At 38.4% G+C, this 25,527-nt stretch overlaps 1 protein-coding gene across 2 annotated transcripts; it reads right to left on the bottom strand.

Moving 5' to 3' along the window:
• Positions 1-351: 351 nt before the first annotated feature.
• Positions 352-23,629, bottom strand: LOC104605197 (triosephosphate isomerase, chloroplastic). 2 transcript variants are annotated; one of them, XM_010269849.3, is made up of 9 exons: positions 23,225-23,629; positions 20,000-20,026; positions 8,629-8,698; positions 8,156-8,279; positions 7,425-7,509; positions 7,154-7,286; positions 6,899-7,072; positions 3,703-3,785; positions 352-629 (listed from the first exon to the last, which is right to left on the bottom strand). In XM_010269849.3, exons 1-9 carry the CDS (start codon positions 23,453-23,455, stop codon positions 573-575), a joined length of 984 nt encoding a protein of 327 aa, XP_010268151.1. In that variant the 5' UTR covers positions 23,456-23,629; the 3' UTR covers positions 352-572. The 2 variants fall into 2 exon arrangements, with proteins under 2 accessions (XP_010268151.1, XP_010268160.1); XM_010269858.3 differs by lacking the exon at positions 352-629 and adding an exon at positions 3,488-3,608 and having other exon boundaries at positions 23,225-23,578.
• Between the last annotated feature and the right edge of the window lie 1,898 nt (positions 23,630-25,527).

The raw sequence follows: 25,527 nt of genomic DNA on the forward strand, positions 1-25,527 counted from the left end.
AAAATTCACTAGCATTCCATCCATTGTTATTATTGTTTAGGAGAACTTCACCAAAGCAAATTGCTTAAACTATGACATTTCTTCTCCAAAACCGATTGTCTTAAAAGACCGCTGCGGAATGCAATGTGCAAGTGCACCTCACTAAACCATCTTCTAAAAGAGAATTTGAACTCATCTCTCCAAGATTTTGTAAGAGGCCAACTTCAACCTATTAGCCCTACAAGAATTGGTATGAAACACATTATAAATTGGTTTCAACGACCGTGATTTACTGTCATCTACTGACTCTGCCTGAAAGCCAATGGGATCTGTGTTGGCTGATATTAGTTTTTCAATAAGAAAACGGACGGATTGCACTAACATGATTTTATTAATTTAATTTCAACCAGAAACAAGAGTACCAAGTTCAACAAAAATAAGCATTCGTTCTCAATGGGATGGGAAAACTGGGCTCTGATCAACACCCCACTCAAATAGAAACGCTCATAGTTTGGATACATTACATTGCTACCTTGAATAGTCTTTATTTGGCCTTTAATTGACCTTATCTGCACAGACTCCATCAAAAAGGATCAAGCAGCCACCTTCTTGAATGTGACAGAATTGATGATAGTAGCAAACTCAGGACCCTGCAGTAATGAAAATTCAAATGATGTGATGACATTATGACAATAACAAAATTAATACCCTCATTATATAATTCACATTTCCATATGCTAGTTCTTACGTGTTTGTGTGTGTATGTGTGGTAGTTCTTTCCATCTCTTGTATCAATCTATATGGTAATACAAAATTGAAACAAGAGATGGATAGACAAATTGTGGACCAAATCTTAATTGCAAATGAGAGTGGAAGATTATAAAAATAGAGGGGAGAAAGGGCTGGTGTGTAAGTTGGATCTAGAGAAGGCATATGATATGGTTGATTGGTCTCTATTGTTGGAAGTTTTAGTGCCCTTTGGATTTGGGCAGAGATGGTGTAAGTGGATAAAAGGGTGTATCAGGACTTGCCATTATTCTGTTTTAGTGAACAGCAATGTGGTGGATCATTTTCCAGCTGTTCAGGGTATTAGGCAAGGAGATCCTCTTTCCCCCTTCCTCTTTACCCTAATTGCTGAAGTGTTTGGGAGGTTTATTGAGAGGGCTGATTCAAGAAGTTTGATTAGTGGTTGGAGAGTTGAGAGGGATAGGATTGCGGTCACTCACCTACAATTAGCAGATGACACAATTCTGTTTTGTGGTGGAGATGAGATTAGATGGGTTAGCAACCTGAAGGTAGTGATTAAGGTGTTAGAACAAATGACCAACCTCAAAGTAAACATTGGCAAGAGCTGTGTGATTGGTATTAATATGAGTGCTGGAGAGGTGGAGGAAAGGGCCCAAGAGTTAGGTTGTGAGATAGCTCAATGGCCACTAAAATATCTAGGGCTTCCATTAGGGGATAATCCTAGAAAAATGAGCTTTTAGAATCCAGTGATTAATAGATTCACTAAAAGGTTAGCTTCTTGGAAGAAGAACTACCTGTCTTTGGGGGGAAGGATAACCTTGATTAAGTCAACATTGGCAAACCTTCCAATCTATTTCCTATCTGTGTTCAGAATTCCTTAAGGAATCTGTAGGGTGTTGGAAAAACTAATGAGGAACTTCTTATGGGAACCAGGGGAGGAGAAAAGGGACCATAGAGTTAGGTGGGATCTAGTTACAAGATCCAAAAGTGAAGAGGGACTGGGGTTGGGAAATCTGCAGAAGAAGAATGAAGCTCTTTTAGGAAAATGGTTATGAAGGTGGTCCAAAGAAAGGGAGAACCTATGGGCTAAAATAATCCTAAGTATTCATGGGCAAGAGACAATTGGTTGGGATTCGGGACTATCATCTAGGGCTTCAAGAGCTTCTCCGTTGAAGTCGATCCATGCCATCCTTCAATCATTTCTTCCCTTCATCAGGTATGATCTTAGCTCTGGCTTGTCTGTGAACTTTTGGAAACACACTTGGGTGGGAGATATTCCCTTGAAAGAGCAATTTCCCTCTTTGTTTGCTCTGTCAAAGTTTAAAAATGAACCAGTAGCAACATTTGCTACCTTGTCTACTTCTACTATTGGTTGGAATTTAGGTTTTAGAAGGGATCTTAGAGATTCTGAATTGGAACCCATTTCGAATTTGCTTAAGATCTTGGACGAGGTAGTTCTTGAACCCTCTAGTGTGGACTCTAGGATTTGGTCTCTTGTTCCTTCGGGTATCTTTTCTTGTTCCTCTTTTTTCAAAGCATTAACACAACCTAGTCCAATACCTGGGTCTCCTTTTCTAGTTCGGAAAGTTTGGGGTAGCCCAATTCCTCCTAGGGTAGGTGTTTTTTGCTGGGAAGCTATCCTAAAAAAGTGTAGCACTTGTGACCTACTTCAAAAGAAAAGGCCTAATGGTGTTTATCCCCGCACTGGTGCATCTTATGTAAGAAGAATGGTGAAAGCTGTTATCACTTGTTAGTTTCTTGCCCTTTTGTTTCAGATACCTGGTGTTGGTTTTTTTCTCTGTTTGGTTGCAGGTGGCCCTCCCCTTCAAGTGTGCAAAGCTTGTTTAATTCCACATCAGTGAGGGGTCTAAAAAAAATAGGTAAAATCTTGTGGAGATGTGTTAGAGCTGCTGTTTGTTGGACGGTCTGGGAGGAAAGAAATCAGATTATTTCATGAAAAAGAAAAAAGAAAGGAAGCCATCATAGAACTTATATATGTTAGGGTGGCCCATTGGGTCAAGTCTTTGAAGCTCTTTGAAGCCTATTCAGTAGGAGACATTATAAGAAATTGGGAAGAAGTGGCTTGGTCAGCCCCCATGTCTATTGCTCTTAGACCAGTTTGGACTCCACCAGATTCGGGTTTCATCAAATTGAACTTTGATGGTAGCAGCGAAGGAAATCCAGGCCCTTCAGGCATACGTGGTATTTTCAGGGACGAAGAAGGTCGAATTATTGCTATGTTCTCAGGACCTATAGGTTGGAGGGATTCACTGAGAGCTGAAATCCTGGCAGCTCTAGAAGGAATTAAAAGAGCTAAGCAATTGAATATTAGCAATTTGCTGGTGGAAGGTGACTCTCGGCTGACTGTTAGATGGTTGCAGAAGGAAGAATCCAGCCTGTGGAAGTTCTCAAATGAAAGAAAGAAAATTAATCAGCTAACTCAGAACATGCTTATAAGGGTTCAATGGGCCAAGAGGAGTGCTAACTCTATGGCAAACACTTTGGCTAAACAGGGGGTGGGAAGAACAAATTTCTTTTGGGCTATCTTGTAATATGTTTTTTCAGTTTTGACAGGGAGGGTTAAGACTTTTTACCCCTCCATTCTGGTTGTAATTTCCATCTCTTTTCTAATAAAATTACTGTTATTGATAAAAAAAAAAAGAGAGATGGATAGAATTTCCTGGACATTTATTCCTTGGCATCCAGATGAATGAGATGGAGAGATGATTCAAATCATCCCACTTGACTGGTTTCTGGTCAAGAAAGTCTGCCAAATGGAGCCCATATGCAAAACCATCCACAAAGCATCCCCTCTTCCTTGTTTTCATGTATGTTGAAGGTACAAACATCAAGGTAAGTCATGCCTGCTGTGATACCTTCATCTTATATTCATTCCAAAATAATAATAATAAGCTCACCTTATTGCATCATCAATAAGCATTTCAAAGTACTTTCTGTCACAAATTAGAGGAGTACCTTTAGGGAAGCACCACCAACAAGAAATCCATCAATATCTTCTTGTTTTGCAAGCTCTGCACAGTTGCTCCCATTTACAGATCCTGCAAATGGAGTCAAGTTCATGATGAAATCAAGAATTTAGAGAGCCATCCAAAATTAGAACCAGAGCATTCAGGCAAGCACAAAAAAAAAATTATTTAATAGGTATTGATAAGCATCAGACAGCAATAAAAAAACCAAGAAGTTAAAATTATTGAACAAAGAATATCACTTGCAATTTTGGGAACCATAATATTGTTATCAAGGCCGTGATTCCGAGTTTCATTGAAAAGCCTATGAAAGGCAACAAGAGTTGAGTAACATTTAATACCACGACTGTCAATCATCTAGACTTAAGTTATGATATCACATCAATAGTTAAGAGGTATATGAGAGTATACAAACAGTAATTGAAATGAGAAACACACAAACACACACAAAGGGAACATACTGATATCTGCCAAATAATCAAATAGGACTCTCCAAAGCCTGTACATAACAGTACATGCTTATTGTATATGTGTACCACTACTAGTGCAGGGGCATTTTATCTTTAATGGCATGGAAACTTTTAAATATGTACACAGTATATATTCAAAGAGGTAAGGTATAATTATATAGATAAAGAAAGAAAGAATGTACAAGGTAAAAGCTCCCTACCCAGAAGGACCACACTCCAAACTACATCAATAGTTGACTCAAACCTCCCCAAAGCACAACTAAGCAAAGACCACTACAAAACAACTTAGAAACCGACAAACATGTACACGGTCTAAATTTGACAAAATATTGAGAAATAATACTTTATGCTTTGCTTCACATCCTAAACAACTAAGTAACAACCTGAGATAAAACAAAGGTATAAAAGTGCTTTTAGAAAAGCCTGGTGACACCTGGCACTACAAGGATGAGAGAAAATGATTATCTATATGATCCGATGTCTTAAAAGCAAGAAAGTGTAACTAAAGTGGAAAGGGTTCCTATAGCCTAAGGTACAAGGCCCAAATGAGGTGCATGCCTGAACAAAGTTAGGCTACCACTTTTGAAAAAGAAAAGAAAGGAAAAGTCAACAGAAAAAAAAAATATGCAAATCTAAATTCTGAAAGAAATAAAATATTTCAAAAAGTTTATTACCTTAATTGGTTAGAATATTGTGTCATTAGCAAATACAGCAAGAAGCCGGATAAACAACCTAAGTTCAGGCAAGGAACGCCCCATAAAATGGGCTTTGGACCTCTTAAAACATTAAGGTGACCCCGCGTATAGTATCGGTAATTATATATAACATTAATAATATAAGTAATAAACATATATTGGATATAGAAAGTTAACACACTTAATGATACACAATTTAAGTAATAAATATATGTGGGATTTAGAAACTTACTTTTTCAATATCTAGATATATGTATACACACACACAAATGCACATATACCCATACACACACACACACCCCTAGTTAGGGATGCAACTTGGGCCAGGTTAGCCTGAAGCCAACCCAAAACAGTCGGATTGGGTTGGGCTGGGTTGAAGTTTGAGTCAGGGTTAGGGTTGAAAAATGTGGACCTGACTTATTTGTATGTATAGATATTATATAAATATGTATTATGCATGTATGGTTGCATCCATGAATACATGCATATATAATATATATATATTATATATATATATATCAACAATTTTAAGTTTCAAGGCAAAAACTTTCAAGTGCAATATAAAGTATGGTACTCCTAAAGCACCACAGCCCTTGTACATATAATAATCCTAAAATTGAAGAACCTTCATATGCTAATCTCAAGTCTAACAAATAAGGGTATTTTAGGAAGATAAAGTTTAGAAAAAAGGCCAACCTGTCAGGTTGGGTAGGGTTGAGGGCTCAACAACTGGGGTTGGGTTAGAGTTGGCATCAACCCAACCTAACCCAGCCCGACTTGCACCCCTACGCCTAGTCTCTTGTCTGGATGCATTTGACTAGCTCTATGGCCTAGGTTACATAACAATGTAGTTATCACACTACCTTTGAAGCAATAAATTTCCTAAAATTCCCTCCAATGCATGCAAGAATGAAAAGAATAGAGCATCCAATGATTATATTGCATCTCTTTTTTACATTGCATGAAAAGGAACATGAAATATCTCCAACCAATTAACCATTCTCCTACTGCACATATCAAAGGAGAGAAGATTATACCATATTGGTCACAGATTGACAAAAAATCACAGAAGAGGTACCAAACCATCATTGAAGGATCAAAAAACAATGAAATTATGATCCTCAGTGCTTCACTCGCCACACTGCTAAAATAATGTATTAAAGTCCAATATTGACATTGATGTAAGGGTTAACACGTGTCTTTGTTCTAACCAAAAGAAAAGAGAATTTACTGAATTTTTCTTCCACGAGTAATGACAAGTATTTCAAATTTTTCAAGAGAAGAGTGACTGAATTTGTTAAAAGCAAGAGGAGTACATGAGATAAGTAAAGACATGTATTTCAAAATTTTGACACCAGCTTTATTTAACAATGAGCACTACCTTGATACAATGATTTGAAAGGTGTACAAGGATTATGCCTTGAGGTTCACTTTGAAGTGAGGCTTAATCAAAATGCCTGATACTCAACCTGGAAGCTCATACCAAAAAGCATAATACACATGCAAGATGGGAGAACTACTTGAATAAACAGCATGCATTGGAGGGCCACAAATGATTACTTTTGGAAGAGGTCACAAATGACATAATAACACTTGAAAGCTCATAAAAAGGTTAAAAGACATTTACATTATTAAATAAGAAAAGATTTCCAGTCAATGATGCCTTCTCTTTAAAACCCAACAACATTACTCCAGACGGAATAATAGCAAATATTATATCTTATTAGCAATGAAAAGGGTGACCAGTCAAATTATGACTTCTCTTTAGAAAGTGCAACATATAGATTCTGGCTTTCTTTACATGTTTTACACTTTTCTTATGATTTTGAAAACCCAAAAAAAATCCAGAATCATGTGTCTGCTGTTGCAAAAAAAAAAAAAAAGTTCCATCAATTATCAGATATTTGACAGTTTCACATACCAGACTTGCAATATACCAATAATGCTGTACATAAAACCTCACCAATTTTATGGTATCCATAAATCAAAATGAACAAAGTTGCAGTTGGAAATGGAATACCTCCATAAATAATGCGTGTTTTGGAAGCAACTTCTTCTGAGACATTCTTTTTTAGCCAGTCACGAACAGCTACATGTACTTCTTGGGCCTGCTGGGGGGTGGCTACTTTACCGGTGCCAATGGCCCATACAGGCTCATATGCAATAACTACATCCTCCCAACTAGGCACATTCTCTGCATCTCATGAACATACCTGGATTTAAAAATAAAATAAAAAGTGTGCAACTGCAGGAAAGATATACTGCAAAGACTTGCCTGCAAATGCCTTCATCTGTTGGAAACAGACATCAAAAGTTTTCCCAGCTTCCCGTTCTTCTAGTTTTTCACCAATGCATGCTATAACCTTAAGATTTTGGCTTAGAGAATATGCAGCTTTCTTTCCTATAAACTGGTGGCAGGATGTTAGTCAAGTTCAAATTTTATATTGTCATTCAGAAAATTGATTTGAAAATGTAGATTCACTTACAGAGCAAGAACTATTTAGTGTTTAATGAAAAGATTCCAAGAGGGTGTTGGGAACCCATACCTGATCATCCTCACCGATGATATGTCTCCGCTCAGAATGCCCAAGAATTACCCAATTGCAGCCTATATCCTTCAATTGTTCCACACTGTAAATGAAAAATAATTATAAGTTTCCAATTTCATTAAATTTATTTGTCAGCTCTTTATAAGTTGATGCTTAAAGAACATCATCTAATTTTTCTGTTCATAGGGTACATTGATCATTAAAGGATAACAACATAATCCCAAGGAAAATAGCCAAAACAATAACAAAAACAAAGAACATAATCAAAAGATTGGATAAATTTCCTTTTTTATTTCTTGTTGTGAGAGTGGGATGTCCTATGTAGATTGCTGCTTTGCACAAAATGATAGAAAGAAGCCATAACTTCTAAATGGTTTTCAAAAAAAAATGTTCCATCCATTTCCATGAACTACAATCTCCAGGAAGAAAAGAAAAGAGGAGAGGGAGCAACATCCCAATTTCTTCTGCCTCATAGCAGCAACCAGATTTTGGCATTTAAAAGTCCCGATATAGTCTTCATGCAACTTTGTATTTTCACAACAAGGATCCACACATTTACAGAAATAGTTTCCAACAAGCCAAATCAGAACTTTGATTGGTTACAGAAAAGATAGAAATGCTGACATGTTAAACTGCTAGGTGATAGCTTAAATTGTTCAGAGCTAAAACAGAGAAAAACTAGAAATTCTGAACCACTTATACATATTCAACCAGGAGAAGAAGACAACCTGATTTCCCCTGTAAAAGCTCCACCTTTTCCAACCCAAGAATTTTGAGCAGATATCTCAATCCGATCTGTTAAAGAGTTCTTTACCTGGTCAATGTATATGAAGGGAGGTGCTACAACAACATCTGCATCATCCGGAGAAAGAAAAGAGAAAAAATGAGTAAGAAAATATACAAGATTTGTCACCTTTTAAGTAGAAAATATAAAATAATTATTATCTCAACTATTATTTCAGAATAAAGGCTCAATTAAGAGCCAAATTTTGATGCAACAAATTAAAAGGCCAACAAGCTTAACACTTAAGGAATGCTTTCAAAATACTCTTATAAGTCAAAGATATTTTTTCCTTTCTAAGCATCAAAGGTATAATATTTCCAATGCATAGAGGAAAAGAGAAGACATAAGAATTTTGCTGGATCTAAAAAAACAATTCAAAAAAGGTAAAAGTAATTTAGCAGAATATAATTATCTCACCAACATCAGCCTCCAATTCAGCACCATTTAAGTCAGAAACAAGTTTGCTGATAGATTCCTTTGTTCCATTCTAAAAATAAAAAAAAAAAACAGAAATGGTAAGTCAACTACAAAAAGTAAGACCAGTTTAACAAAAACATAGCAGAACTTGGCAAATGCAATGTTAATTCTGTCCTGGGTTAGGAGATCTGCCAACAGTTTGGCAGATAGCTTAGCAAAGCAAGGGGTTCAAAAAACACACATGTTTTTGGGCACATTTGTAATTCTGTCCTGGGTCAGCTTTCTAAGCTGACTTCTTTCACAACTTCTTGTTGTATCCTAAAGTTTTCTAATTAATGAAATTCTTTCAAAGTTATTGATCAAAAAAAATATTATTGGGGGGTCACAAGAAAGTGTTGTCACCATGTGAACCAATCAAAACCAAATCACCAAGCCATGCACTCACAAGGTGATTTTGTTTTAAATTTGATTATTAGCATGGTCATGACTTATTGAAGGGTCACAAGAAAGTGTTATGTTCACATGAGCTCATCAGAATTAAATCACTCAAGCATGCACTCACTAGGTGAGTTGGTTTTTCTTTTGACCAATAACAGATTAGTGTTTTACCAGAGAGTCACAAGAAAGTATTGTGACCATGTGAATACATCACAACACATATTAGACTACCTAGGCAATTCTTGATTGTCATAGTAAAGTAGTAAACCTTAGAGGTAGTTTCTATTTTTTCATATGTCAGTGGCTTGTTTTTGTATCATAGGGTAGGAAAAAGGCATGCACTCACTAGGTAATATGATTTTTCATTTGAGTGTTAACATTTTTGTGTTTCATTGTAGGGTTGCAAGAAAGTGTTGTGACAATGTGAACTCAATGAAACAAAATCACCCAGGCATGCATTCACTGGGTGATTTGGTTGATAGCATGTTTGTGTTTTATTGGAGAGTTGCATAAAAAGTGTCATGGTCATTTGAACTAATTGTTGAACATGTTAGGCAATATTAACATTTCTAAATTGTCACAAAAAAGTACTAGAGGCAAACTCTATTTTTGTCATATGCTAACAAGTCATTAGTGCGCCATTTGGGGTAGCAACAACAAGATGCACTCACCAGATAATTTGGTTTTTGTTTGATTAATAGCACATCTATATTTATTAGGGGATCACAAGCAAGTGTCGTGACCGTGCGAACACATCAAAACCAAATCACCCAAGCAAGCACTCATTGGATGATTTGGTTTTTCATTTGATTGATAGCATGCCATGTTTTATTAGAAGGTCAAAACAAAGTTTTGTGTGCATGCAAACTCATTGTTTCACATGTTAGACTACATTTGTATTCCTTGGTTGTCAAAGCAAGGCAATGGACCCTAAAGGCATGGTTTTCAAGGCATCAAGGTGAGGCTAGGTGATGTTTTTTTTTTCTTGAGTAAAACCCATCTTCCACTATTAATTATCTCCTAGTTGCCTAGGCAATGGATTTTTTTATTAAAAACCATGAATCCTAGGGTGTTTCCTTAGGTTCCATAGCAAGCAGAACCATCTTTCGCTATTAATTGTCTATAATCTTCATAAAAAAGTACATTTGTCACAATTGAAGTTTGGAAGTTTAAATCCAATCTCATGGATCTTCTGCGCTAAGCGCTATTTTGATTACAACAAAGTCCTTGGACCATATAGAAGGAAAATGGAGTTCGTGCAGGCAGGTCAGTGGAGGAAATCCTTGAAGATAGAAGCAAAAAATCTCTTGTTCGAAGAGATGAGAATCAAGGGGAAGGTAAGCCTGAAGGTAAGGGAAGCGAAAAAGGGTACAATATTGCTGGAAGGATTAGAAGTAATCGAGTGGCTAAGAGAGTTCATAGCTGGAGCCTGTTCAAAAGGTAAGCAGATAAACTGGCAGGATTTTAGTACACTAGAAGGGAGAAGATATGTTGTTGAATGTAAGAGGAATAGAAAGGGGTTCTTCATAGCTTTGGCTGAATTTTTTGGTAAGGGACAAAGGCAACTGGTGTGTCTACCAGCAGGAAAACAGAACCAAGGTTGGGGGGAAGTTGACTGGTTGCTCAAAGAGTTCTTAGCTCAAAGAGTAGCAAATGAGAAAAAAGCCTCCATAAGGGAGGAGAAGGCATATCTCAGCAACAGCAGGGTAGAACAAGGGCTAGTGGTCATGGCAAAAACAAAAGGTCATTGCAGAATGGTGGGAGGTCTAGAGAGAGAGGAATGGGATAGTAAGCTTGTGATACAAGCCAAGGAAAAGGTTAATGATTGGAGGAGGGTAGCTGACTTACTGGCAACCAGGTTGAAGTTGAAGAATGTTTTCATAGTAACCCCCTTCGATAACTGTAAAGCCATCCTAGATCCAATAGAGAATGATTTGGAAATATCAGCTATCAATGTTCAGGCTGAGTTCGGATCATTCACAGTCTTCAAATGGAATCCAACATCCAACTCCAAGGATTTTTTTATCGAAGATGGTGTGGTGGTGCGTGTAATAGGCTTGCCATTCCATCTATGGAAACAAGAAATTGCAGAGTCTATAGCTGTGTTGTGTGGAGGAATCTTGAAAGGTGCTTTCTGGGGCGATCTCTATTCAGTAGCAATCCTGCTAAGTGGTGCGAAGCCAGAAGAAATTCCACGAAAGGTAGAGGTACGAACAGAGGGGAGCTTTGTCTCTGTGTGGTTAGCTTCCTCCATTGAAGCAGGGCTGTGGAAGGAGGCTCGTATGGTAGGAGGGGAGAAGGAGGAAGAAGAAGCACTACGTGGACTTGTGAGATTGGGTAATTCAAATGGGAAGGGATGTTTCACTAAGAAGGGCCAACAAATTCTGGGAAGCCAAAAAGCTTTGGGGCAGTTGGAAGGTCAAACCTGGAGAAAGCAAGAAAAGGTTATGACAAATGGCAGATCCTTTGCGCAGGTGGTGTCAGGGGAAACAGACAAAAATTTTCTAGTGTCAAAAGGGAGAGGGCTGAACCAGCAACCTCAGACAGGGAAGGTTGCTGGTTCGACCATTAAAACAGGGGGCGTGACTCTTTAAGTGGTCACGTGGGACGAAAAGAAGGGCCCAATCGAGTGGATCCCTTTTATGGTGGGCCGGAGAAGGCATCTCAAGTAAAGGCCTTAAAGTTGGGCTCCTATAGTCTTGAGCCCGAGGCCCATTACAAGACAGATGGGCCGAGGGACACGTTAAGTAAGCACGTGACTGGGAGGAGGGATGAGCTGATAGACGAGATAAAGCGTCTATCTTCTTCAACCCCGAACCCCTCCTCTCGATCGAACAGATCAGGCGCAAAAAAATCTCAAGACTCTCAGTCTCGAGGCTCTCTACAGTGGGTCCCATCCAACCTGGCGAACCGTCTCTCACCAGATAGGCGCAACCCGAGATACCTGAAGCCTAGTGATGAGAACAGAACAGGGCTTGAAGATTGGTTGAGTGAACAAAACAACAATGACGACTCTGGTAGAGACGAAACGCTAAGTCTGGGAAGCCTGTCTCCGAAAAGCAACAATGATTTTCTTGAAATAGAAAGTTTGCATACAGAGCTGTTGTTTTTAGAGGAAGAGACTGAAGAGGCAGGTAGCGGGAAGACTAGAAATGGTGAAGAAAATGGTTCTAAAGCTGTGAAAACTCCTCCTCCCTTCGTTAAGGGAGTTGACCCTGAGTCTAACGAATTACAGGATGTTGGTGGATCGAGACAAGAATCAGCCGTGAGGATGGATGCGGATATTCCAGTGTCGGAAACACAGAGAAAGGTTTTCCAAGTGGGTAGGTCGTCAGGAAGTGATTCTTTCACCATGTCTACTTCACAACCTTGTCCAAAAAGGGGAAAGGCTTTAAAACCATTTGCCGCCTGTCAGCAAGTCATTTCCAGTGTTTCTAGTCCTACCCTCGTTCTATCAGGTATGGGTGTCAATTCTGTTTTAGGTACTGACTTGTTTGCTATGCCTGTAATAGATATCCCAGCTTCCCATCCAGGAGGTTCTGATGCAAGAGAGAGGGTGATAGTGGAAGGAGGAGAGAGGGTGTTGGAAGGAAGTAGTAAGGGGGAGGCGGATAGAATTTGGGAGTTGATCTGTACAATGATGGAGGAACAAAAGAAAAAGGAAGGACTTGTAGAAAGATGTTGTAGCCAAAATAAGTGTGAGCAGGGTAAAATTCTTTCTCAAACATTGGCTGGAAAGGATGGAGGAAAGAAAAAGGATGATTGTTGTATTGGGAAGGGGGGGGAAAAGAGGAACAAATAAGAAAAAAAAGATCTGAAGTGGAAAGGCTAATTTCAGACATTAAGGGGGATTTAGAATTCAGTGGTAGAGGGGATAGGAGGAAGAGACTAAAATGAGGAGAATATGGCCTCTTATTGGGTTCCTTTGCTATTTTGTCTCGATGAAAATTATTAGCTGGAATGTAAGAGGGTTAGGGAGTGCAAGGAAGAGAAGGGCGATCAAAGACCTACTCCAAAGGGAAAAACCTGATATTGTGATGTTACAAGAATCCAAACTGATGGAATTAGATGGGAGATGGGTGAGGAGTTTTTGGAGGCCTAGAAGTTTCGGTTGGAGCTCGTCTCCTTCTTGGGGAGCCTCGGGGGGGATTGTAACACTGTGGAGGGAGGATGTGGTGGAAGTAGTGGAAGAATTGATAGGCAGATTCTCAGCTTCCATTAAGTGCAAGAATGTAGAAAATGGGTGTGTATGGGTCTTAACCAATGTTTATGGCCCTAATTCCTATAGAGAGAGGAATGAGATGTGGGAGGAACTATATGCAATCAAGGGGCTATGGGATGGTCCTTGGTGCCTGGGCGGGGATTTTAACGTCATTAGATTCTCTAATGAAACCAGTAATCCCCAACAGGTAATCTCAACAAGCATGAGGAAATTTAATGGTTTTATTGAAGATTGTGAACTGAAGGAAATACCTCTGTTGCAAGCCAGTTACACTTGGTCCAACCTTCAAGAAACCCCTTTGTCCTCGAAGTTGGATAGATTCTCATTTAACCTTGCCTGGGAGAATAGTTTGGAAAACTTGGTTGCTAGGGCATTACCCAGGGTCACCTCCAATCACTATCCTATCCAAATGGGAACTGAGTCTTTTCCTATAGGACCCAAACCTTTTAGATTCGAAAATATGTGGCTTACCCATCCAGATTTTGTGAAAAAAGTGGAGTGGTGAGGTGAGGAGGAGAGGGGGGTAAGATGGAAGGGGATTAAGTTCCATAAGAAATTAAAAAGGTTGAGAGCCAAAATAAAAGAGTGGAATAGAGATCAGTTTGGTAGAATTGAGGAGCAAAAATTGGGCCTAATCTCTCGAATAGAGAATTTGGATGTAAAGGAATCTCACAATGGATTGACCGAGGAGGACAGAGTGTTAAGGAGACAATTAAAAAAGGATTTGGAAGAAATGTTATTGAGGGAAGAAATCAGTTGGAGACAAAAATCTAGACACAAGTGGATTAAGGAAGGCGATGGGAACACTAGATTCTTCCATGATTTGGCAAATGGGAGACGAAGAAAGAATTTTGTGACCAAGCTAGAGATAGGAGAGGAGGTGATTACCAACCAGAATGGCATAGCCAGAAAATTTGTGGACCACTTCAAATCGATTTATAGAAGGCCTTTGAGTGAGAGAACAGTCATGGAAAGGGTGGATTGACCAAGAATTGATGGAGTGGCAAGGTGGCTGAAAAGGGATTTCAAGGAAGAAGAGATTAAGAAAGTTGTCTTTCTAATGGATAGATCCAAGGCTCTGGGTCCAAATGGCTTTACAACGGGTTTTTATCAAGACTGTTGGGAGGTGTTGAAAGAGGATCTAGTTGAAGTCTTTAAGGAATTTGCAGACAATCACACTATAAGCCCTAGAATTAATGCCACCTTTTTGGCCTGATACCTAAGAAGAATGATGCCAACCACCCAAAAGATTATAGGCCTATTAGTTTGGTGACAAGCATCTATAAAATTCTGGCTAAAGTGCTCTCATTGAGGATCAAAAAGTCCTCCCTCCCATCATTAGTGAAACCCAGGGGGCTTTCATTCAAGGGCGACAAATAACAGATCAAATCTTAATTGCGAATGAGTGTGTGGAGGAAATGAAAAGGTCTAGTAAGAAAGGATTCATTTGTAAATTGGATCTTGAAAAGGCCTATGATTTGGTGGACTGGGAGTTTCTATTAGAGATTATGCGAAATGGTGGATTTGGGGACAAGTGGTGTAGTTAGATCTTTGGGTGTATCAGTACTTGTCACTACTCTATTCTGGTAAATGGTACGGTGAGGGACTTTTTTTCAGCTTGCAGGGGTGTCAGGCAAGGGGATCCACTTTCACCCTTCCTTTTTACCTTAGTAGCTGATGTGATTAGTAGGATCATTACTAAGGTTGACAGCGAAGATGCCATTAGGGGTTGGAGAATAGGAAGACACCAAGTCCCTGTCACCCACCTTCAGTTTGCAGACGACCTAATGATTTTTTGTGAAGGAGGTCTTAGTAAAAAGGTAGCAAACCTAAAGGAGCTAATAAAAGGATTTGAAAGTGTCTCTAATTTGAGAATAAATCTGGAAAAGAGCTGCATAGCAGGTATAAATTTGGAGGTAGGGGAGGTCGAGGCTATTGCGGAGTGTCTTGAGTGTTCCACCTCTGCTTGGCCTATGTCATATTTAGGGCTTCCTTTAGGGGCAAATCCTAGGGAGAGTAGATTTTGGACCCCAGTGTTAGAAAAGTTTGAGAAGAGATTAGTCTCATGGAAGAGGAACTATATCTCTTTAGGAGGGAGAATTACCCTAATAAGAGCTACCTTGGCTAACTTACCTACCTATTATTTGTCTGTCTTTAGGATACCAGTTAGGGAAACTAGGAAACTGGAGAAGTTGATGAGAGACTTCTTATGGGAGCCAGGGCAAGAAAAAAATGATCACTTGGTTAATTGGGAAATTGTGTGCAGAAGTAAAGAAGAGGGGGGTTTGGGAATTGGGAGGGTAACTAGAAAGAATCAAGCTCTGTTAGGGAAATGGTTGTGGAGATGGCCTTTGGAAAGAGAGAGATTGTGGCATGAGGTGGTGGGAAGCATTCATGGGAGGTCAGAGAATGGATGGGATGTTGGTGTATCAAGGCAAGCTAACCTAGCAGCACCTTGGAAGGCTATTCACAACACCCTTCCTCAATTCCTCAATTTTATCAGGTATAAAGTTTGTTCTGGCAACTCTATCCTTTTTTGGGAGGATATTTGGGTAGGAGACTCACCATTAAAGGATTTGTTCCCTTCGCTTTTTTCTATTTCTTTGTACAAAAAAGAGGTGGTCTCAAAATTTGTCTCACCTTTGGGAACACCCTTAGATCCTACTTGGGATTTTGGGTTTCGTAGAGGACTTAGGGATGTTGAAATTGAGTCTCTTTCTATTTTGCTTGGTTGTCTTAATCAGGTTTGTTTGGATCCCTCCAAGCCAAATAAGAGGGTTTGGACTCCTAGACCCAATGGAACCTTCACTTGGGCTTCTTTCTTCAAGTCCATCTCTCAACTTTCTACTCACCAACCCTTTCCGTCAAAAGAAATTTGGTGTAGGCCAGTTCCCCCAAAAATTATGGCTTTTTGTTGGGAAGTTTTCCATGGGAAAGTAAACACTTTAGACAACCTACAAAAGAGAAGACCTTTTCTTTGTATTTCTCCTAATTGGTGTATCCTCTGTAGAGCTCACGGTGAGGATTGTTACCATCTATTAGTATCTTGTTCCTTTTCTGCAGATCTTTGGGCTTGGCTACTTTCATTGTTTGAGGGTAGTTGGAGTCTACCAGCAGAAGTTCACATGCTCTTCAACCATTCTACATTTTATTGGCCTACAAAAAATAGGGAGAATTATGTGAAGATGTGCTCGTGCTGCCTTGACTTGGACTCTTTGGGAAGAAAGGAATCTCAGAATTTTTCAAGATAAGGAAAGGAACAGCCAAGATTTGAAAGACTGTGTGTTAAACAGGGCAATACATTGGCTGAAGACCTTGGAAATCTTTCATCAATTCTCCTTTAATGACATTTGGAGAAATTGGTCAGCAGTAGCAAGGTGTTCATCTCTAAAGGACAAATCAATTACAAGCTGGTCTCCTCCACCCGAAGGCTCAATAAAGTTGAACTTTGATGAAAGCAGCATGGGTAATCCAGGATTATCCGGAGTGGGGGGTGCGTTGAGAAATGAGAAGGGAGAGATTTTGTTGCTCTACTCAAGTCCCTTGGGAATTGGGAATTCCATCAGGGCAAAACTTTTAGCTGCTGTACAAGGGGTCCAATTTGCAAACCAGCTGGGGGTACAACACCTAATAATCGAGGGGGATTCCAAAGTGGTGGTGGGTTGGTTGAAAAATTCTGAAGAGGCTATGTGGCGATACAAGAATGAAATGAAGAAATTGAGTTGGTTGACAAGGAATATGCTGGTCACTGTACAGTGGGTGGGGAGATCAGCAAATACCTTGTCAGATGTGTTAGCTAAGCAAGGGGTAAATAGGGAAGAATTATTTTGGGCTCAGTTGTGATTCTTGTTTTTCTTTCCTAGTTTACTTGTAAGTTTCAAGGAGGGGCTGTAGCTCGCGCCTCTCGTTGGGATGATGTATGAACTCACTCTAATTTGCTTCTGAATCAATAAACTTATTACTATTCATCAAAAAATCTTCATAAAAAATGTATAAGCTTCATTTGAAACATAGAAAATCAACATATTCATGAAAAAAAAAGGAAGTAGAAAAGAAATTCAAAACATATAAGGGTTGGGCTGCTATTTTTGTCCTAGGAAAAGAATAAAAGAAAATAAAGGGTAAAAGAAGAAAAAAAATGTCCTAGCCCCACATATATCAAATGTATTGAAGGCATATTGAAAAATGAGTTGGGACATGTGGTAGCGTTATACTCAGGATTGATTAGCGTTGGAGATTCATTGAAAGCTGAAATAAAGGCAGTTATGGAATGAATTCAGAAAGTGAGGATATGAATGTGCATAACAAGATAACTGAAGGAGATTCACAGAAGCGAAGAGTATGAAATACCATTTTCAGAAGAGCTTTAAATGATTGGGAGATGGAACCTTTCACAGGATTGCTTCAGAAGCTCTATAATATGCACATTGATCCTAGCAGAGAAGACAAAAGATTGTGGTTGGAAGAGAAATCTAGGCAGTTTACTATAAGATCCTTTTATAACAAGTTAATTCAGGAATAAGAGCAGGAGTACCATATGGGTATAATCTGGTACAAATACATCCTCTCAAAGGTAGCTTTTCTATCTGGTATACCTACTTAAATAAGACCCTTACTAAGGATAATCTATTATCTAGAGGTGTAGGGATTGATTCAGCAGAATGTGTACTTTATAACATGGGTGGAAGAATCAATGAATAACATGTTATTGCACTGAAACTTCTCTTATAACATCTGGTTGAAAGTGTACAGGCTATTTGCTTTCAATAGTTGTTACCCAACATTGGTAAAATACTTTTTGAAAGGGTGGCACCTCCAGGGGCTCAAGCAAGAGAGGGAAAGTCATTTGGCAAATGATTTCAGGAACAATGTTTTGGATATTATGGCAAGAGAGAAACTCTAGAGTTTTTCATAACAAAAGTTGTCAAATTGAGGATGTATGGCAAAAAAGAAATAGTGAGGAAACTGTTTTCCTGGTCATCAGCTCAATTTAGAATGAACAGATCAGATTACAGATCCCTTTTTGAGTATGAAAATCTTATTTGTAAACACAAATAGGATAGTGGTCTAGTGTTTGGTTTTGTACTTTCCCGTTGTACAGCCACTAGCTGTAGAGGGACCCTTTTTATATAATGAAATTATACTTTACCTCTCCTCAAAAAAAAACAGGAAGTGATTTATGGATGTACACAAATGAATTGAAAAGGTTTAAATGGTTGACTAGGGGCATAGTTGTAAAAGTTCAATGGATGCATAGGGTGGCCAACAGCATGGCTGATTCCTTAGTAAAACAAGAGGTTGGGAGTAATCAAATGTTTCGGGTTATCTTGTAAACTAGAGATGTAGTGATTTGGAGATAAGAGGTTTTATCTCTGCCTGCTCTTTGTACTTTGTGCTCTCTATATTTTTATCTTTTAACGAAAATTCGGTTACTGATCGAAGATGATGATGAATTGTGCTCCATGTGTTAATTAGATAAAATTTTGAGCACTTCCATGCTTATCAGATAAAGTTCTGAAGTATTTGATGATTCAAGGCAGTATACATGTTGATTGAACCTTAACAAATGAGAAAAATTATAAAAATAAACTAGTATTTTAACTTAAACTGAATGATTTAGTTTAATAATGTATATTTTATTATTATGATGTCAAAAATTTAAGAATATAAAAGTATCCAATAGCACCGTGTGAAAATTATCTTAGCAATTAAGCAAGGCGAGCCTCCATGAGCACCTTATCGACTAGGCATCACATTGAGGGCTATGATAATTCAATCAATGGATTATAGATTTTTGAGCAATATTTGCTTCTTATTTGGTTTGAATTAACATTCTTGATGGTGCAGACTCCTCTAGGTGCCAACTCCTAGAGAAGTGCAAGCATAACTCCTAGGCTATTTTATCTCTTCTTTGAATCCCCCCGGCTTTCATAGATCTATTCTGGATCTGGTTTGAAATTTTCACTACACATCAAATCTGCTGTTCAACTTGCTGATCTTCTACTACATCAAATTCAAACTCTAATCGATACAATAAGAACACAAAGTATAAACTGCTGAAGCTTCTGAACACTTGGTGACTTGGAATTGGATAAAACAAGACCAAAGAATGTCAGCAAGATGCTGGAATCAAGGATGCTAGACCCTTGAGAAAGTGATCCAAGTGTTATCGTGCCATTTACAAACCCATTCAGATCATGTGGATGCCTTCATTGCATTGGTTATCTAATCTCTCCTGTTCACATGTCAATCCTTTATTATTTTGTATTTGTATTCTACTTAATTGCATTTTCCGTTTTAACATTTCCCTGAAAATTTAGTGAAGGATACTCATCATATTGACAAAAAAATACTCCAATTCATTTACATTTACAAAAAGAAATTAGATCACACCCATCTAATATATTCACTTTGTTTTATTCTGGGGGAGTATCATCAGTAATGGCTCACTTGAACACGCTCTCCATCCACCCACCATATAGGCTGTTAACTAAATAAATTCCACTACAAGAGTAGAATATCAAGTAAATGATGATTATTTGCAGCTCTTTAATTCTATTTATAAAAAAAAAAAAACAAACAAACAAACAAAACAAAACTGAGTAAGGTCTTGAAAGCAGGTAGGATCATTAAGACTAGACGAATAACAATATAATAGCAAGATAAGGACAAAACAATGAGAATATCATGCAAGTCATAGCAGACACTTACACACTTCCAGTTCCCACCAACGAAAAACTGCAATGACAAGAAAAGTGAAAGATCAGGTGCTGGAAGACATAAAGTACAATCTGCAACACTCAGGAACCCAAAATAAAACAATAATATAGAGCTCCAAATGAGAACATGGCTTTTGCATTTTGTATAGCATTAGTAAATCACAGGTTGTTAAGGGCTGATCCATGATGGAATGATAAAATCCCAGGCTAACAAGCATGAGAACATGGCTTTAATTCTGAGAGCAGCCACTTTGTGCAAGAAAATGCAAAAGGGCCATATCCAGTCCACAGTCCACCCCTTCCAAGACCCAATGATATGTTACCCAAACAGGATCCCACCTCTAACCCAAGCAAAGCTGTCAACTGACACCCCTAGAGCAAATCACACATTCAGCATTCTGACCACTTACCTGTTGCCCATCCAGAAATAGGAGAAAAGGTAGGGCTGCAAGTCAGACTGGGTTAGGTCGAGTTGAGGCAAGGGGTGCAAGTCGGGCGGGTTGGGCCGGGTTTATGGTCACCCCAGGCCCGACCCTACAATTTGGGCTTAAGGCCCGAGCCCAAGGTCAAGCCCGATTTTCCCAACCCGAGCCCAGCCCACCCTGTAATTTGATGCACTCGGGTTGGGCTCGGGGCCGGGCCCGGGCTCGGGTTGGTCAATGAACCCACTCTAAAATTATACATATATAAATGTATTTATGCAAATATATATACATATAGTTATGTATGTATATAAATATGTATGCAAAATATCTATACAAATATGTATGTATGTATGTATATGTATATGTATATATATATATATATATATGTAAATATGTATGCAACATTTACATATATACACATATATGTATAAATGTATATAATTGGGCCGGGCTCGGGTTACCTACGGACTAGGCTCGAGCCCAGCCCAAGGACCGAAAATCCAAGTCCAGCCCGTGTAAAATTCTGGCTTGGGCCGGTTCGGGCTCAGGTTGGGCCCGCCCAAGTTGCACCGCCAACCCTAACCCAACCCGACCTTCAACCTGACCTACCCAACCCTAACCCTAACCCTAACTAAATTCCTTCAACCTTAACTCAACCCAACCCAACCCAAAGTCAACTTCGGGATGGGCTAGGTTCTGATTGGGCCCAACCCAACCTTCTTCCCATCCCTTAAAATCTCGTACGAACTTCTTAATCTCATATCTTAACTCAAGTTTCACTACATATATTAATCCTATATTTTATTAATATTTGTTTGTTGATGTTTTTATTGGTTCTTTAAGCACAAAATTTAGAAAAAAAAAGTGTTTGAAATGAGAATGACTATAGTTTATTATGAGTTATGACTTATAATAGATCTTTTATGGGCAGCAAGCTATGGGTGGCAAACAACAGAGAGAAGATAAAGAATAAAATATTCAAAAAAACACTAAATCTGTTATTAAGGTTTTAGTATTTCCAATTAGGATTAAGTAAAGTGATTATCTTAAAAGAAATAAATGATAGTATGTGGTGGGGGCTATACAACTATCATGCATCTAAACAAATCAATGTATGATATATCATATATATAACATATATTCATATATGATATGTTTATTATGAGTTATGACTTATAATAGATCTTTTATGGGCAGCAAGCTATGGGTGGCAAACAACAGAGAGGAGATCAAGAATAAAATATTCAAAAAACACAAAATCTGTTATTAAGGTTTTAGTATTTCCAATTAGGATTAAGTGAAGTGATTATCTTAAAAGAAATAAATGATAGTGTGATATATCATATATATAACATATATTTATATATGATATGTACCACAGAGTTGGGTTCGGGTTGCCCGAGGGGTCAACCCTAACCCAACCTGAAGTAAAGTCGAGTTCATAAGTTTCAACCCTAACCCTAACCCGAGCATCACGCCGGCCCAACCCAACCCAACTTTTTCAAGTTGGGTTCGGGCCAACCCGACCCAAGTTGCAGCCTTAAGAAAAGGGGTACAGAGAACAAAATGCTTCCTAATGTGGTCCTATCCTGAATATATTAGATGTAAGAAAGCCTCCAAAGCTTTCCTAATATCAAATACCAAAGCAATTGCATCATTGGAATCTCATGAAAAGTCAAGTTCATGAAACTAAAGTCCATGAGATTTTCAGTCTTCTAAAAGGACGGCTCTGTCTTTTTGAGAGTCACACTCCTGATTGGTCCCAATATTAAAATGTCCTACCATCTAGAGCATATGTTTACCAATATTAAAATGTCCCACCACACTTAGATTGTATATGTTTACCAATATATCTTCAACACTTGGTAGTTGATACTATAACTTGACTTACTTCTTTTGGTTTCTGTTTCATCAAGTAAAGATTGTATGTTCCGCCATGACAATATTTCATTTAACTTGACTTAGAGCCTCAAATGCATGCTAACTGAACCAGTTTTTTTTTTTTTTTTTGTAGAAAGGTCGACAGACTTGGCTGATCATTACTATAACTAAATTACCCAGGTTTCTCTTCATAAAACAAAAACCCCACAATCAATCAAGAGAGAAATGCACATTCTATAATGCATTGTATGTATTGAGCTTCATAAAACAGAACATTCAACTGATCAACATACAAATATGCAGTCTATAATGTTCAACAACTGCAAAGGGAGAGGATGCAATCTCCTCTCTCTATGTTGTGAAGTCTGTGAATCAGAACTTTATGACCTTATAAGAATCCCGAAGTCTTCCTATTTCTTCCCATGCTGAATAATTATTCAATCCGGCTCCTCCAAACAGACATTTCAGACTAGAAGTCCCCATCGATTTAAGAAAAACAAACCGGATTAGATGAAAAAAGAAATAACCTTGTAACCAAATTATTTCTATATTACTGCAATAGTACGAGAACCCACTAAAGTCTAAAATTTGAGGAAAGGAAAATTCAGGAAAGCAAGAAGGAAAAAAGGACAAATAGCAAGCAAGTTAAAAGTGAAAGACAAGCCGCATAATCCATCCACATCCACTTAAAGAGAACAATCCCCATCTAATACAGATGTGCTCCATCATAGATGTCATCTAGTCCTAGAAAACTAACTCAGCTCCTCCAAGTCTATAATCATACACCATCATCCAACAAAAGTTTGCAGAAAATCTCAACAGACAAACATAAATACACATATGAAGCATAAGTTTTTACAATAACTTGAAGTGGAGAAATGAAACCAAAACACACACGCACAGATATCCACCTTCCCAGAACCGGCCATTGTAATGACACCTCTGCAACCTCGTCGACCATCGGAGAGACGAAGATGAGAATTGACATGGTCAAAGAAGGATTGGGTGGTTGAGAAAGTGTGCGACTGATCCAACTTCAAGCTCAAGCCGGAGCGACGCAATCCGGAGAACTGCGGACAAGAGGAGATTGCGCATTTGGAGCCAGACAGTTGAGATGCGAGGGAAGTAGACATGATCGCCATTTCTCGGACCTTCCTCGGCTAATGTTTTCTACTTTCTTCCTCCCAGGAGTTAAGGAAGGGAACCCTATCTCGATAGCTAGCAAGCGAACTAGTAGTGTTCGAGAGAGATTGCAAGTTCGTATATGCTCCCAACTAACGCTCCCAACATTAGCGGATCCCTCTTGAAAATCTATTTTCAGATTTTCCGTTTTTTTCCCTTTTATAGTGTTTTTTTTTTCTCGAAAACAGGTAACCTGCAATCTCCCATCCCAATGTCCCTTATCAACAAAAAAAATGTCTACAAAATTCATTGTAAATTTATAAGTATGCAAGACCTTGTTAGGACAGTGTTGGGAGCGTTTATTGACCGCATATCTGATCTTAGAGAAGCCTTACACGTTACCAACTCCAACTCCAACTTCCGGTAAGCGGCATTGAGAGAGAGAGTACCATTTTACCAACACAGTACCAGTAGAGACATGGGTTAAAAAGAACGGAAAATTACGGACAGGCTCAATGCAGATTTCTGATTTCAAATAACTAATTATTATTATTGTTTGGTTCAATTAGAGATTGGAATTGGAACCAGTTGAGATTTTTAATATTTCTCTGTTAGAAGAAGAAGAAGGTAATAATTTGTCGCTGCTAATACCAATGATGACAATAGAGGGGAAGAGAAAGAAGAGGATGAGGGGAAAATAGTGGAAGAATGAAGAAAGGAAATGAGAGGATTCCAATATGAAACTGGGAAGAAGGCCTGCGAACATTGGATGGAGGAAGGTTGCCTGATGATTGGTATTACCTTTCATAGGTCGCAAACAATCATAAAAAAGTATTTGGAGTGGCTTTGTGAAGTATGGTTTTAAAAAATGATCCAGAAATGAAATTATTTTGGTCACCATTTTTTTGATTGATAGTTTGACCATTCAGTTCGGTTCAAACAGATAGTCCATTTTAACAAAGATTTAAAACAAAATAGAAAAATAAAACTAAAAAATTATCAAAAACCGTTTAAACGGATCAATGGTTTGACCACCCTGATTAATAGATCATTGATTAATTTAACAGTTTTTTACCCAAAACCAGGTTTGAGATAAAATGGAACTGATTGCTTAAACGGTTTTTGGGCCAAACGGTCCGACGGTCTAAATCAATGACGGTTCAAAAACCATGTTGTGGAGGCAAAGATATGACAGTCAAATCAACAAGAGATAAATAAGTAGATACAGCAAGATAATAGAGTATGAGTTGTGTATACATTCACGAGATTAGAGAGGAGGGGGCCAATAGTATGGAGAAAATGGATCTTGTAACAGTTTCCAAGTGTGATTTGCTTCCTCCACGTGTACTGGTCGCATCACACATGTGGTTGGTTGTTAACGCATATTCAAGTATTTGGGCATCAGAATGTGGTTGGAGTCCAATTTTCCCTCCAAAATGGTGTGAATTGACTAAATTATCTATGAGGTGAAACACATAATGATATCCCATAAGTGGGGATTGTACAATTGCAGCACAACCCCTAAGGCTTCGTTTGGAAACTATACAACTGGACGGAGTATAAATCCTGGTTCATGATAAATTTGCACTCTTATTCACTTTTTCATTTATTTGGTAATATTACATTTATATATTGATAAATGATAGAAAATACATTTGTTAATACATATTTACATTGATAATGAGATGTAAAAGTACATCAATAAAAAATAAGTAAATTTGCATTCAAGTAAGTTTTTGATTGATGTATTTTACATTTCATTATCAATGTAAATATGTATTAAAAAATGTATTTTCTATCATTTATCAATACATAAATGAAGTATGAAGAGAATATCCCAAGTCCTATTGAAGTCAATTGGGTAACAATAAGGTCACCGGAGCCGAGTTCACACCAGCCCCCCACAACATCCCATAGCACATCCTAGTTGTGTATCGAAAGATCTGTTGATAGATACAAGAAAGGATAAGACATGGGAGACGTTCCCAATACACAGCTAGGATGTGCTATGGAATGTCGCGGGGGCGCCCCCTTGTGGGTGGGGGTGGGGCCGATGTGAACTCACCGGAGCCAGCCCTGAGCCAAGCGAGTG

This window comes from Nelumbo nucifera, chromosome 5, assembly GCF_055504915.1.
Source record: "Nelumbo nucifera cultivar China Antique chromosome 5, China Antique-T2T, whole genome shotgun sequence".
NCBI lineage: Eukaryota > Viridiplantae > Streptophyta > Magnoliopsida > Proteales > Nelumbonaceae > Nelumbo > Nelumbo nucifera.